At 46.4% G+C, this 15966-nt stretch overlaps 2 protein-coding genes across 3 annotated transcripts in view; both read right to left on the reverse strand.

The window, feature by feature from the left end:
* NFU1 (NFU1 iron-sulfur cluster scaffold) overlaps nucleotides 1-13811 on the reverse strand; it is a 50436-nt gene extending 36625 nt beyond the window's left edge. Inside the window, exon 1 of the mRNA XM_082336111.1 lies at nucleotides 13734-13811. The gene's annotated coding sequence lies outside the window, so the exon portion shown is untranslated. The remainder of the gene's footprint in view (nucleotides 1-13733) is intronic.
* LOC309602503 (glutamine--fructose-6-phosphate aminotransferase [isomerizing] 1) overlaps nucleotides 1-15966 on the reverse strand; it is a 98330-nt gene that overhangs the window by 79239 nt on the left and 3125 nt on the right. For both annotated transcript variants that reach the window (XM_082336099.1, XM_082336103.1), the window contains exons 3-5: nucleotides 15073-15302; nucleotides 14255-14412; nucleotides 13734-13850 (exon numbers count right to left, since the gene is read on the reverse strand). In XM_082336099.1, the coding sequence (XP_082192225.1) occupies nucleotides 13734-13850; nucleotides 14255-14412; nucleotides 15073-15302 (505 nt within the window). The remainder of the gene's footprint in view (nucleotides 1-13733; nucleotides 13851-14254; nucleotides 14413-15072; nucleotides 15303-15966) is intronic.

Genomic DNA, 15966 nt, shown 5'->3' on the forward strand with positions numbered 1-15966 from the left:
AAGGCAAGGCTGTGCTCCTCATCCTGCTGGGGGTCGATGGAGAGACAGACAGGCTCAGTGCCTGGGCCGTGGTTACACACACAGTCTTTAGCAGAAATGGAGGGATTTTTTGCATCTTCTCCTTCAGTCAACATTTAACTTTCTTCTGCCAAGACCAGAAGAACACACAAGGCACAACCACGCCATGTTAGTGTGCCAAATCTGTAAGCCTAGATTTTAAATGCAAATACCAAGTCTTCGCTGTTCAGATGCTAGTCTCATGGGGAAAAGGCAGATCTGTCTCGGCGTAATCCATAACTTCCTATGACATTGCATTTCACCAACATCAGCGGCTGTTTTGAGAGCCCGGTGGGGGTCAACACGCAGAGTTATCATGCGGGACAAGACATGCCATGTAAGACAGAGGGGAGGAGGTGCCCTGGGTTTATTTTTACCATTCACAGCGTCTGACGTGCTACCGAAGGGGTCAGCGAGAGGCAGGATATCAGGGAGCAGAAGCGCAGTCTCAGGAGATTTGAGTCCCTCAATCAGTTTTTCTGGGTTAAGTGGGAAAAGGAGGAAGGAAGGCAACAGAGAAAAAAAGCAAAAAAAACAAAAACAAAAACAAAAACCAAGAAAAGACAACGTTAATCAGGTGCTCAATGCAGTGGCTCATAGTCCAGCGTGTCAGCCTCAGAAGAGCATCTGCACAATTTTGTGTACAAATAACACTATCACTTAGAGATAATCAGAGGGCAGCTATTCACCAGCTGGCCACGGTCGTCTAAGACAACTGAGGACATCCTCACCCACTGTGCGCAGCTCTCCCTAAGGAGCCACTGTAAAATAGCATGCAGCTCCTTCACTCCTACCCAAAGCACAAAAGCTTAACGTGACCCACTGAAAAAGAAAAAGAGAAGAGAAAGAAAAAGAAAGAGAAGAGAAAGAAAAAGAAAGAGAAGAGAAAGAAAAAGAAAGAGAAGAGAAAGAAAAAGAAAGAGAAGAGAAAGAAAAAGAAAGAGAAGAGAAAGAAAAAGAAAGAGAAGAGAAAGAAAAAGAAAGAGAAGAGAAAGAAAAAGAAAGAGAAGAGAAAGAAAAAGAAAGAGAAGAGAAAGAAAAAGAAAGAGAAGAGAAAGATAAAAGAGAAAAGCTGCAGTTTTTTCCCCTCTCACCTTCCTATGCTGGGGAGGTCTCTGTTAGTCTTTGTTTAATGAGAAGAAACGGAAGGGACGATCAGAAGCCCAAGATGCTAGAGCTAGGCATACGACACCTATTAATTTGCTCAAGAATGGAATACTTAAGCCCTTCAGAGCTTAAGCAAAACCAGAAATCACTGAGACACTACAGTGCCAGACATCAGAACCTGCCCTTGGGTTAAACAGCTGTCTAGTTACCAATTAATTATTTCGACTATCGGGTTTCAAACCGGACATGTCATTCTCAGCAGTACAACTCCTGTGATTCCCGTTATCCTTCACACAAAGAAATGCAGATAGCCTGGGCAAAAAGCTGATCTCAATTATTAATGTGGTGGATGCATGATTTTGCAATCATACTAACCAGGTTTTCAATAATGAGCTTAATTATTTAGCTTTCACCAGGGCTTCTTCACAGAGTAAGAAGATAAAGAACATTTTCAGGATTTGTTAGCAGTGATCACCTTCAGTAGAACAGCACTGATAAAATTTGCTCCACACAGACAAACCCGACCATTTCAACTTGTTGAAACGACTGCATTTATAATCTAACATTAGAATGAGCTGTGGCCCTGCCGCAGTTACACACTTACAAAATTTTTACGTCTATATTTTATGTTTTGAGTTCAAAGGCTGGTGTTATTATTTATTATCCAAAGAAAATGTGCTCGTAACTGCACAAGAGCGCAGGCTCTGCAATACTGCTGTATAGAAGACTTACCACGCTGAGAAAGCCGAAGAAAAGCTTAAGTTGCACTGTTACATACATGGTAATAATGCTGATCTTTTTTATTGCCCTATATAAATAATAAAGTAGCCTAGCGGCTTTGGAACTACTTATTCAAAGCAGGACAAATTTTACTCCCCGTGAAAAACTTCACAAGCCAACACACTAAAGCAACCAGGAGGGGAAGGAAACCTAAATAGCAACGCAAGAGGCAGCTGTTATACCATTAAGGGCCTGAAGAAGGTCAACTGAAAGGAAAAACCTGGTGGGAACGGCAGCCTTGAATGTACTTGAAACCTTCCCACCTCTGTGAGGAATTACTCGCTTCCGAGGGCTGGATTTGCCAAAGAAAATGCAGCCCAACTGCAGAGGTACCATCCTTGCCTTCTCAGCAGCACAAAGCGGGGATTCTTCCTTGGGTGAATGGAGAGGCTGGGAGCGGGGGCTTGGCAACAAAAAGAGGTGTTGATGCTATCAGAAAGGGGCTAAGAAGGATGGAACTGATTACAGTGCGTTGGGAAAACATAACGCAACACAGGAGAGAGACCTGGGGACAAGGCGACAGGGAACATGCTCGATTCCCCTTCCCGGAAGGGACGCGGTAAGGTAACAGGTAAGATAACACCCAGGGTACAGCCGGCTTAAACAGCGTTTTAAATCAGTTAATCCAGATAGCAAGGCACAGGACACAACTGTGGGAGACACTATGGATTGTCTCAGAGTTGAGCAGTGTCGGGCTGACTTTGGCTCCTACTTTGAGATGACATTTGTAAGCTATGAAGTGAGGTGTACGTACGTTGTGAATGTGTTCCCATTTTAGAGATTCAGGCCTAAGAATCTCCTTTCGAAGCAGACTCTTACAGAAGGCCTGTCTGCCAACGCCCAGCTCACTCAAGGCACCTGCATCAACCTCCGTCTTCAAACCCATATACACAGTAATCATTACTTTTATGATCCCATTCCCAAGTGTCTTGCTCCTTGAAGTCTCCCTCCTTCAACTTTACCTTTCCAGTTTCCTCCTTTTTCATTACTGCAGATTTCCCATTTAACAGAGTGGAACTGCCTTGGTCGGGTACTAGAAAGTTGCCTATAGAAGCTCAGCCGCACTTTTTAAACACACAGAAATTATGAGAATAAACACGGTGTTCTTCTCCCTACAGGTTAGTTTTCTCTCCTGTCCCCTGGGCTCAACTGGTTTTCTGCAAAGCTTTAGGCTGTCAGTGGTTCTTGGTCTCATTTTGTCACTTGTCTCACGAGATCTCCTTTCCTCTTTCCGTCGCTGCTGGTGCTGATCTGCCAGCGCTGCGACAGATAGCCACTGCCTCTCTTAGGGCATGATTGAAAGGAACTTCATCCCTTTTGAGTCAGGCTGAGAAGTTCGACAAAACCAAGAAGGTGTCAGGATGAGTGGGAAAGGAGATACCAAAAGTAACAAAAAAAAAAAATCAGATGCCTCAGTCTATTTTGAGGCCTAGCAGTTATTTTCCCTGGTTTCTCTTTTGTCTTGCGTCTTGTACTAACCTGTAGGAATAAGAGATAAAGGAACAGCAGTCGCTTTAAGTGGTGGGAAATTCATGTTCAGCTAGGAGCGAAGGAAAAGTTAGCGAAGGCCCAGCAAATTCCACGGTTCTGCATTAGTTAGCAGGAATACCTTCTCTACAAGAGTTAGGTTTGGTCTCTTTAGCACAACATGCTTATTAAAAAAAAAAAAAACCACACATGTGCTAAGGGAAGTTTTTCCTGAATCCACATCAGACGTTCAAGTCCAAGAACGCTACATGCCTTCGTAGCAGCAAATAAACCCAGCTCTTAAGCCTCTGCTTCACCGTAGCTCCAACGATCACAGCAGTGACTCAGGGAGCACATCTCCTGCGCACTAGACTTTCCCTGCACATCAACGTTAGGCAGCTGCAGTTTAACTATCTGCAGACCTAGAAAGAAAAAACAAGTCTCTCTCCTAATATTGAACTGCATTTCGGTTCCTGCTACCAAGGGAACTCTCTAGGAGAAGTTTAATTTTAATTTCCAAGAGAAAAGCTGCTTCACCTGCAAGTGAAGTCATGGTTGAGATGGTGAGAAGCCAGCAATGCTAAGTAATTTGAGTAAGTAAGAAATACAGCAGTGCAAGAAGAGGAAAAACTGGGATAACTGGTCTCGTTTGTCTTATCTGTACAAACGCAACAGTTCCAAGTCACACACGCAAGAAGCGATCATCAGTTGCAGAACAGACTCCACCAATGAAGCAAACGGCACGCAGCACCTATCTGCCATTTGCAGAGAGAGATGAAGGCTACGGCCTCGGGTACGGGCTTCTCTAGGACACCCTCCCCATCTGCCACCCCCTCAGCAAAGATCTTCTACTGGAGAAAAACCAAGAGAGACGTTTTGCCACTACAGTACCAGTTTCTTGTGACTCTCCAGGCACGTGGGCACGCCATCACAAGCTGCTTTTTAGAAGTGGTCGCGATGGCAAAGATCAGTTACGCAGCAAACAGCAACGGAGCCAGAAATAAACCAGCAAATAGAAACAACTTCTATGCTGCAGCTTCAGGGCCCATTGCAACAAGTTTTGTGCACGCACAGAGCTCAGACTGGAGTGTGACAGGACAAAACACATTCTCTATCAATCCCTATGCAGTTAAATTCAGGATTTTATAGTATCAGAGGTCCTACTGCCTCAAATCTAATAGACATGTCCAGATTATTCATATGCAGACATACGAACAAGCCCAAGGATAAAAATGGTTAAGAAAATGTAACGCAATACAAAGGTATTTTCTATCGTACAGCTCCTGAAGGGCTCTCGGGAAGGGCTTTTATCAAACTCCAGCTGGGAAACGTGTGCTTTAATCGGTAACTGTGCTCCCACACGAGGCTGCCTCCTGGGGGCATCCTCTTCCCCAGACAGCCTGCCGAAAACCTGCCAGGTGCTCGCCAGGTCACAGGGAAAGCAAACGTGATTCGGGTTCAGGATTGATCCCATCGCTGGTATTTCATTTTCTCTCGGGTTTTCTACTTTGCCCATTTTCAGTCCCGAGAGGATGGCAGCAAGTTTGCCACGGCTTTGCATCAGCTCGGAAGGAGGCTGGCTGAGTAAGCAAGATTCATTAACAAGGCTTAAGAAGGTGCCTAAGCTTCAAAGCGTGCAGGGGGGATTAAACAGTGCCCTACCAGCCCCTTCCAGAGCTAAAGCCCAGCCACATACTGCAGCCTTTAGACGAACGTTTCGCCTCCTTCCCAAGTTCCCAGTTCCTCACAGTAAGAAATTACCGATCGTTTCCTATCATAGTCAGAGTAAGCAAAACACGTTGCAGAAAGAGCAAAGCAGGAGCCTACAGCTAACAGCTCTCAGAGACATCCCCAAACAGCAGATGTGGGTAGCTTCAGAGACTGGAAAACCAAATCACTTCCTCTGGGAATGAAAGCAAGAGCCTTTCCTCTCATTTGCCCCAACATAAGAAGGGAGTAACGCCATTTAGCATCAGCAGAATTAACTACGGATTTATATCATGGGACAAGAAAGCAAGATCAATCATGCGTATGTTGAGGAGCACAGCTTTGGACAATCCAGTGACAAAATTCTGACCTTTTTCTTCAGATCCCTTCCTTTCCAGCACATGCACAAATCTGATTTTTGAGATTTACAATTAGTCAATTTGCACAGACTTTGCATCTGCAACACCACCACTGCCAAAGACTACAAGTTGGCATGCTGCATTTGTACTTGGCGATATACCCGTTAAGCGACAAAGTATATGCAGAAAGCATTTTAAGAAGGACTAGAATTATGAAAAAAAGATAAATCAAGAGACAAGGGAGGCAAACGGGTTTTTCGTTAGAGCAGGCTATTAGAAAGAATAAAAAGACTCCTGAGAAACTTGCAAGTTAAAAAGGGAACGGAGGGCAAAAATCTGTCATACGCTGGTAACGCGCTGAACAATCAAGATGCAACATCTCAAAGCCAAAGAAGTCCACCAGCCAGGCACCGCACACAGCAAGAACGTTACTCACTCGTGTACTGCGGAGGAATAGCAAAAAGAAAGACAATTCAATAGAGCACACAGCAGAGTTCTTTTCTTCGGATGTCAACTGAGAAAGAAAGACAAGGTTGTAAAAATCCTGCCAAGTCAACCGTGCTGCGAGTGGGAGGGCAAACTACAAAGGCAGGTATAGATTAGTCACTCGGGAAGATTTCTGCCTATTGATTAATCGAGTATTAAAGATTAAAGGAAGCCCTGTACATTATTCAGCAGCAGAGGACTTTGACTAATCAAGGGAAGGCACTGGGCTTTAATTTTCCTAATGGAGTTCCTGTCAAATTGAATTGCTTCTTATACAGCACAAATGGAAAGAGAAGAAAAAAATATAGCAGTTGGCATGCTTTAAATACACACGCACATGACTTCGAAAACACCACAGAGAATAGTAGGACAACATTTAACAGTGGCTCCCTAAGAGACCAAAGTCAAACAATTTTAGTTTAACTTTCAAGATCTCAAATATTTGCCAAATAATACCCCTTCAGATCAAACTCAAAACCCAGATGGAAACAACACTAGATACTATTTACACTCATTTAGTTGCAATTCCAGTGGTCCATTGGCTTTGTTGCTCCACGTCACCAAAACACTGTATTATACTCTCGGTTAATAATACGGCAATTAATTCACCAAGTTACCAGATAAGTAGTTCTCCTTTTGCATTTTCCCAACTCAAGATGTAAACTCAGATCGTTAGTACGCACCAATATGTGTTTGTGCGTGCCTGCAATTACTTTATCTCAATGCATCATCCTGGTGCAAATAAAAGTTCTTATTAGAAATACAGTTTTTCTTTTACAGTTGTTATAAACACCGACATAGGTGGGCATACAGTTATCTTCTCAGAATTTATGGGCCTGGGGTAGAGTTATGCTGATTAAAAACATTTCATCAAGTATTTTGTGCCAAAAAAAAAAAAAAAGCCCTCCTACATTAGTAATAGTGGCCTGTTAAAGCAGCTGAACTTGGGTGTTTTGACAGGGATGTCAATGATTTGAGTCCTAGCTCAGGCTTCCAGGTGCTAGAAACTGCCAGCTTCAGCAATCTGATCTCAACACTTCCCAATTCTTTCCCATTTCCAGTTCTTCAAACGTTGCAATCGCCTGAAACTCGCCTCCAGCTCGCAGCGCTGCTGGAGCACCCTGCAGAGAAAGCCTGGGAACCCAGCTCCTGAAGGCCACGCATCAGAGTACAATGAGAAAAATCCTGTTTTCCTTAAAACTCCTATTTTTTAAGCCAATTATGTTTCGAGCAGGAATGGTTATCAGGGCCACACACTTTTCATAGCTAGCTCTAGAGAGAGGCCAAGGGCGTGGACACATTTTGTTGTGAAATTGCAGGGCAAGTTACCTACTTCCTTAGCCCTGATAAGCATCCTCTCGGGCTAACGTAAAAACACACACGGCCGTGGGTATCTGAAGGAAATAAAAAGGCAAAAATCATCCCTAAAGTGCTATTTAAAAGCCTCAGAGAACTCCAACGTGATAATGACTCTTTAATAAGCAATGCTGTTTGCCTTTTCATCAAAAATGAGGAGCCAGTGTGTGCCCAGATGGCACAGGCATGCTTTCTTGGCCTGGGTTTCCTTCCCCAGCTACGTCTACGTGTTTACTTAGCTCTGCCGGACGTGGAATTTCTCTTATCGCACTTTCTGTTATGGCCAAGACAATGTCGCAGAGGCCGCTTGGTGCTGCTGTTCTTCAAACAAATAACTAACTACACTAAAGACACATTTGTCTCTCAGCCGCAGCTAAGATGCTGAATTACTGCGGGGAGTCAATGTTGTGTCAATTTGCAAAGAATGATCCATTCTGTTTTGAAAGGGGGTAAAAAAGATTGCCTCATTGTGCAAAGGCAGCATCGTACTTGGTACCGATGCCGAGAGGCCCCCACCGCCCTGCACGCACACGGACTCGGCCCGACACGATCCGCGGCACGGGGGAGTTTGTCCTCCATCCAGTAACGGGGAGGAGCAGAGCTCCTCTTTCTCAGCTCTTACACCTCAGAGCTGCTGCTCAACAACTTCTCCTTGCTTGCTCTGCTGCCAAGGACCCACACCCACTGCCTCATCCCTCTCCTCTTCTGCAGAGAGGAGAGAATAAACCAGGACTGCTGATGGCACAGGGTGCCTGGGAGAAGAGTATTTACCTGGAACCAGAGCAAGGAGGAGACACCCCCCTCCCACCCCAAACCAACCATCCCTCCAACAGCTGGAAAGGCGTATTTCCGGCAGTACCTCGGAGGGCATTTCACTGGGTTCACTCTTCACTTACTCAAAAACTTGTTTATCTGAGCAGGTGTTTCTAGAGTCAAGAGGATATATCTAAAACCTTTCCTGGCACTACGAGGACTCTTCCTGACTGAAGAGTGCGGGTAACTACGTCAAGACAGCCCTTCAGCATTGCAATTTCAGCAGTTAATAAGGGTCATGGGCTAGAGCAGAAGTCTTCGCATACTCCGGGTCAAACCTCTTGTTAAACCCTTCTGCAAAGCAGGTTTTCAGAATCGAGTCCGAAGTCCATTCATGCCAATAGAAATGAAGTCAAAAGAAACAAAACCTCTTGTACAGAACGGGCATACAACCCCTAGACTTGGGACTGTTCACGGAGAGAAGCCTCAGTGACAAAGGGAAAGATCTGTCTTGAAGCTTCGTAACTCAGTTGAATTTCAGGTCTCCAGAATGCCCTGTGCAAATTTAGCCTCCCATGCTCGTACGAGCTAAATTCATACTGACAGACCCAGCCACATGTAGCAGAGAAATTACCATTCTGATCAAATACTCCATTATGATTAATCAGCAGTGAAGCCTGCAATGAGCTTATTAAGAAGAACTTGGCTCACTTTCCTACACATGCACAAGGAAAAATGTTTTCAGCATGAATATTTAATTCTCCCTTATTTTAACAGATGTTTTGCCATATTTTTACATCCCTCTTGCCAGCTCCTCTTACTAGTTACAATTCCATTAAGAATTGCAGCCATTATACATTGGAGAAGGAGGAATAGACTGGAAACCATTCTACTTCCACCTGATTGCTGTCTACAGCTGGTATTTCTGCTTTCTATAGGCTGCTACGTTACCTCTTCTCTCGAAGCACTTACTGAGGAGCTTGTTACCCACAACAAATGCATAATATCTTAGAGGAGGCTGTTTTTCATCTCCAGCGCCGTGATCCATGCAACCCGGATAGTCGGCTAGAGCCTGCTGTGCAAGGCTTGGCTCTGCTGTGCAAGGCTTGGCTCTGCTGTGCACGTTTAGCTGACTGCAGAACCCAAAGGGTGATCTCGCTAAACCTACAAGCGAGCAGTCGTACTTAAAGCCACATCTGCTGGCTGCAGCTCCACGGCGGCGCGCTCCTCCATCTGAACACATGTAGGCTGTCTGGGGATGCACCCTATGGCTGTTTGTCATGCGTTAAGCATCGTTTACTTGTTTCTCAGGAATCTGTGCTAGAAAGGCGCATCTGTCCTTCTGAGCACCCAGAGGAAAGGTGGGAAAGCCCCAAGAGGTCTCTGGCCAACATTCAAGCGATGCCAGCTGCACCCTCAGGAGCCAGCACAGGGAGCAAGTTTGCGGCTTCAGCCAAAAGAGAAGCTGAGCTCTCAGCCGGACCCTCAGCTGTCGCAGGTTTGGAGCGCAGAGAGCCGACAGAACTGGCTCTGTATGACAAACAGGGAAAATACCAAATAAAAGCCTCACTTATGCCTGTACTGAAAGCCTTCCTGAACAACGCTGCTCTTGTAACCAAGGCGTAAAGCCTCACGCTTTTACTTCTGAAAGGGCTATGCATGCTCCCCGTCTATAAAAAGACAGGCATAAAATGTTTTCAAACCAATGGGATTCGCTATCAAGGTTTTCTCAGAAATAAAAATATTCCAAAACAGAAAGCAAATATTTAGCAGGCATCCAAAGAAATTCAGCTGCTTCTGCACACAACTAAGGCAGCTTGGAGATGTACAGCTGGAGATGCGGGTAGACGAGGGCACTGAAGTCAGTCCCAGCCCCGCTGACCCGAGGGCACACCTCGAAGAGTGCCCGTCGCCCGCCGCGCAGCACGCCCCCACCTCCGAGCCCCCCCCGCTTGCTGCGGGGATGCTCTGCACAGGTAACGCAGACGCAGAAGAACAAAGACGACTCTGTTCTGCATGGCAGACGCACAGATTGAAAACCCGAGTCCGAATCCAGGGTTTTTATCTTTTCTGTTGAATTTACAAGCACAGACAACCCCTCTCAGTTTTCAAAGCTAAGGATACGTCTGTAGCTCTGGTCCCTGAAAACAGTCATGAGCTCCTGGCCTCAAATTTTATGTTTAAAAAAAACCCCAGAGATGTCTTTGCAGGAACCCAACAAAGCCAGGTCTCCTGCATGCCCTTGGCCCCTGCTTTGTCCCCATGGAAGGAGATGCACTGAACTCAACAGGACCAGACGCACGCAGGCACAGAGATTAGCAAAAGAAGGTTTAGCACCCGCCTGCAAAGATAGGCAACCGGTCAGGGACAGATTTGTGGGACGAGCAACCTGGCAGCACAAAGACTGCAGACAACTGCTGCTCTGATTATCTGCACCCAAGGGCAGGGTGGAAAGGCAATTTCTCCGCAGTGGTTTCTGTACTATAAAGAATTCCAGAGCTCCCGCAGCTAAGGCTGCGACTGCTGCTTCGCGTGGCTGTGCCGTATCAAACGCAATAGCCAATAAGGAGAACAACCACCATCTTGGTGTGCAACTGTAGGCACTGAGCACGCTGGCAGAGAATTAAACAGTAGTTTGGGCTGACAGACTTCAAGTCAGGAAACCCAACATTTCCAGTAGCATTTGGGGGGGTGGGGAAGAAAAATGTGCATTCATCTGCCTTCTTTTCAAATTAGAGCTGGGCAGGTCAGCTCCTGGCAAGCGCTCGCATAGGGGAGAAAGCCTGTAAGTTCTGCTGCTTTTCTTGAACTGCAGCATTTATGAGTAAAATCCCTTTTGAACCAAAACACATTTCTTGTGCTCTTTGGGCATCAACCAGAAGGAAGCAAGTTTCACACAGTTACGGAAAAAAATAGTTGCTGGTTTTTTTTCCTGAATTGCTTAACTTTCCATGGAGAGATGCCACCTTTACAAGCACATCGCTTTGAAGCTTGGGCCCTCTGCTTGGGTCCTACTGAGCTGAGGACAAGGGTGAGAGCTGTAACAAGCGCTTGTCCTCTGGGGCTAGCTGACAAGAAGGGACCCGTCACGCACATTCACCAGAGGGCTTAGAGAAACTCCAAGAGAAAAACATTCCCATATTCCAAATCCCACTGATTTGCAAATAAGCTCCTAAGCACTTACATAATCTTGTGCTAAAAAGTGTTGGCTGCTGCAGTCAGAAATGTGCACACAGGAAAGACTTTTACGCAGTACTGCAAAGTAAATGGAAATAGCTACCAACTGCACTAGAAAAGTTTGCCAAATCAGTAAAGGTTACGTGTTAACTTGTGCTTCACATGAAGCACGCATTTGCAGTAGACCTTGGAAGCCAAAGAAACACTGACTCTTATGGGAAAGAAAGATTAACAATAATAAAAACTACAATTTCAAAGTTGGAGACCAATTTGAAAATGGCTCAGGTCGGAACAGGTAATTACCCAGTGATTATTTTCAGCTTTGAATACTGAACCTTTAAAGACACCAACATTGTTGGCATTAGAAACAATACGATAACCCTAGGGTCTGCCATGAAAACGAAGGGCTCTTGCGCTCAGCACCGCTCTCACCACCACGCCGATATTCAATGGCAGAAAGCGCTACACATCGTTACCACCACTGAGTTCAGCGGCTTGTCAGTGCCCAGCACCATTGACTAAGGCCCGGGATTTCAGGTGTGCCTAGAAACAGAACTGGAAGATTAAGAGTACAAAACAAACAACAAATCTCCCCTCCCTCCATAAACTCAGTTCCGGTTACCTGGCGTGTCGGATAATGGGAGAGGAATGAAAGGATCAGGCACAGTCAGAAGAGGAGGGCTAGTGTCCAAACTCAGAATGTCTTTCGTTTTTTCAGCTGGTAACCAGGAAGAGAAAAGGCAGAGTGAAACAGAGAAGAGAGAAAAGCAGAAAGCATCGAGCAAAATCTCAGCACAGGCACAGCTCAACAGGGTCCAAGCTACGGCCTGACAAGAACAACACACACACGCACGCTCAGAACATGCTGCTAGTGAAAAGAAAATAAAACCAAAATGACTATCACCACATAGCTCTCCAACACAACTTAACCCACAGATCTCAAAACATTCCTTGAAAGGGAAGTACTATTATCTCACTTTACAGCGGCGCAAAAGGTGAAACGCCTTAACAAAGGACAGGCAGCAGGCCAGCCCCCATGTTGGGCCTCTTTGTCTGAAATAAAAGATAGAGCGTCTTGCATCAGACAGGCTCATATCTATGAGGAAAGAAAAAGAAAAGGGCTAGAAGTGCCCAGCCCGGTGTCAGCACTGAGAGAATTTCCAAGACACCTTCCTATGCCAAACCACAGGGCAGGAGAGTCAGGGGGCACATTTTAAAGACAACTGCTAAAAGAACTGAACGCACTACAGCGTCCAGAAAGCCCAGAACATGCAGCTGTTTCTCGGGCTTTGCAGAAGGTACATTTCAGCTGAATCTGGAGCTGCTGCTGCTCAGCATCACTCCACAAAGGCTGACAGAACATCACAAACTGTTCACAGGGCACTGAACAGCTGGACAAACCTCAGAAAGCAACCCCCTAGCGCACTCTTGCCTCAAGGACTTCAACTCCTTAATTCTCAGGTAAGAGCCAACGATACCAAGCTCAGTTATAAGCTCCTCTAAATCTCTTTTTATAAATAGAAATAAGCGGAAATGGATTTGTCACTTCTCGCCCCACAAAGGACTCTTCAGTCTCTTCCCAGGACTCCTCTCGCCAAGAGCTGGTGTGCTCCAGTGAGGAAGCGTCCAACAGCTGCCTTTGTCACCGGTAACAGTGGCTGCAGAGGACGGGGCAGAGGACTGCTTGCGTTCAGGGCCCCTGGAAGCTGTTCTCCCATACTGTCCTTGGCAGGTCTTTGCTGCACTCAGTGAGAACTGATGCTGAAGAACTAGAAACAAGCAGCAGCACTCTCCGAGTCTTTTCGGCATAGAAGGGGCTGCTCATGGCAAAACCTTGGTACCTGGGTACCAAAGGAGACGCCAGCCAAGGTCACACAGGCAGAGGCCTCTGCAGAAAAGCTCGCAGACCAGCCAAGGACTCCTGGCCTCTGGACCCAGACAGCACAGCCAGTGCTAAACTTCTCACTGTGCTCTCCTCTGAGGATTCTCCCTGCTCACTCCTGTCTCTGCTATGCTCCTCATTCTGTGGCGGAGACATTATTATCCCTGCTCCTCTCCTTCATACAGCCTAACAACTGCAGGCAAGGAATATCCTCCAGCATGTCTGACCAATGTCTCCAAGTCCAATTCCCTTATTGCACGCTAGATATTTTACTTCTAATTATGAGCTGCACAGACCTTCAACATGTTAAGAAGCTTTCTGTGAACTTAAAGGGTTCACTTAGTTTCTTCCCTCACCAGAAGCCTCACCTCTGCCTACAGACGGTGCCCCCTGTCTCTGCTACCCAACTGTGACAAGTACACGTGCCGTTCCTACCTTCCCTTCTTTGCTGAAGCGCCAACCCTATCCTACAGTTCTCAGTGCCAAGGCCCGGCTCAATTCATGTCAGTTTTACCTTCCTTTTAAAGAGGCTACGACAAAGAGTTGCCACTTTCTGCAGTGCTGTCCGGGGCACTGCCCTGTAGGACGTATTCACAACTCACCTGATCCAGCAGTGAAGGAAGAGCCACCAAATGCATCTGCCTGGGCTGCAGATGAAGCCGGCTGGAAACCTGGAATCAAGTTCTCTGTGGAACTGCCCATCTTTTCTGGAGCTTTCCCTGAAATGCCAGACGCAGATTTAGGGGAAAAACTTCCATTCTGAAGGCTGCTTACTTACCTAGATTTTTAGGACACTATTTCAGTATGTCACTTAAGCCCCTTCCTGCAAATCATAACTTGCAGATGAAGCAGAGTTTAAACTGTAGCTTCTACAACCAACTGATCAAGGCCCCTTAAAAGCAGTTAGTACCTCTCCCTTTGAGGATCATGCTCATTTAATTGCAATTGCTCAGCAAAGAGGACGGGGACAGAGAAGGGAGATTGGAAGGATTTGGCTCTTACAGGCACAGAGGATCATGATAATATGGGAGCACCCCAGCAGCATCTGACCAAAAGCATCATCATTCCATGCCATCTTCCGTTTTGAGAGCAGGCTGGTATTAAACTATCTCTGTGAACCTACCGTCACCTAGCTTCGCAAAGTCCTTGTTCAGCAGCTCCTCAGCTGTGAGTTTGGAGAAGTTATCATCATCAAATGGATTCCACGTGGAGACATCGGGCGGGTTATAGACATTCTGCTGTGAGGTCCTTGGGGAACCCGAGGGTGTGGTGGACGCAGATCTGGATATGATCATCCCAACCAAACAACAGTCATTAATAACCCATCTGAAATCCTCCGGCCAGCACTATGAGCTGGTCCAAGCTACTGCGTTGTAATTACTTCCTACTTAAAACCCTCAGCACAAGTTATTGTACTTGCATGCCCAGAAAGCTGGGATCAGTTAGCCTTATTTACTCATAACCTAACCAGAGCATCCTGGTGTCAGGCACTGGTGTCAGGCATTAGAACAAGCATCATAAGCATCCCATTTGAAACAATTTTCTGCAATGCCCATGTGGAGGCTTCCCGCCTGTAGACACTATGGAAGTGAGCTAGCGAGAACTCCTGGGGAAGCGCTGATGCTAAGCGGCAAGCGTGAAGGGCTTCCAGGGCTACTGCTGGAACAGCTGAAAGGGCATTAGCTTTTGTCATGCCAAGGAAGGCCCTGTTGGCTCAGCTTTTGGGGAGCGCGGAAGCACTCAGGAGGACTTCTGCCTTTGGGGAATATTTTTGGGACTTTCTGCCAAGCCCTAAACTGTGGTCTTGGGAAGGCAAAGACGCATTTATACCACAGGGTTTGCCGCCTGCCTTCATCCCAGAGCTCTGCCTAGGAAATCTCTGAAGAGCCTCATCTGCTCCCTCCCTCCACACCCTTCGACACCAAGTGAGCAGCCACCTACTTGGACTTGTTGAGACTGGCTTCAGCAGCAGCCGCCTGCAGGAGCTGGGTAGACTTGCTGGCGGGAACCCCAAAAACCGCACTGTGGGTCACGTCGCTCAGAATCCTCCTGTGTCCTGCACGCTGCGTCTTGGGGGAGGACGGCGGGGTGAGAGAGCCCAGCTTCTGCCCTTGCACTGCTGCGGGGGGTGTGGTCTGAGGTTTTTGCTGTTGCCTCATTTGTGCCTGCATCTAGGAGAGAAAGTAAAACGGTATGTCCTTGGTCGTGAACAACAGCCATGGTGAAAAAACAGCTAGATGCTGGAGGATCTGACCTTCAAGTCATGGACTGGGGATAGTCTGGAGGGGAAAATAAACAAACAGGGGAATTTGTGGATCTATACTATTTCAGGATTAGTACAAATGCACAAGCAGGGGCCTTCTCCCCTTTCTATGGTGCAGCTCTTAAGGCAAAGTCTCTATTAGCACTTGTTAGTAAAGGCTAGCTGGTGTCAGAAACTTGCTCATGCGTAAAGAGGCTGAGATCCAGGGCAGAGGTAAAAACAGAAATCAGATCATAGTGCGCAGTAGTCTCGTCATATGGACACACAGAGTGGGGCAAGGTGGAGAGCAGTGCTTCTTCCAGCAGATAATGTGTGATTGGGGTCAAATCCCTAAAGGCGTACAGGTCTTCTGCAGAAGCCTTGTGCAAGAAGCCTTCTTAGCTTTCTCTTCGGGGGGGGGAAGCAAGGCCCAGAGGAGCAACATTTGTCATTAGAATCTGGAGAAGAAAAACAGGCATGCTTGGTTTAGGTGTAAGCCAAGACAGCCCAGCTACAAACCTTTTGGAAACTTCAAGGGCTTTCCCCAGACTGATCTTATTTTTCCATTACCTCCCTCTTGTCTCAAACTCACA

The sequence above is a fragment of the Platalea leucorodia genome, assembly GCF_965183815.1.
Source record: "Platalea leucorodia genome assembly, chromosome: Z".
In the NCBI taxonomy this organism is placed as follows: Eukaryota; Metazoa; Chordata; class Aves; order Pelecaniformes; family Threskiornithidae; genus Platalea; species Platalea leucorodia.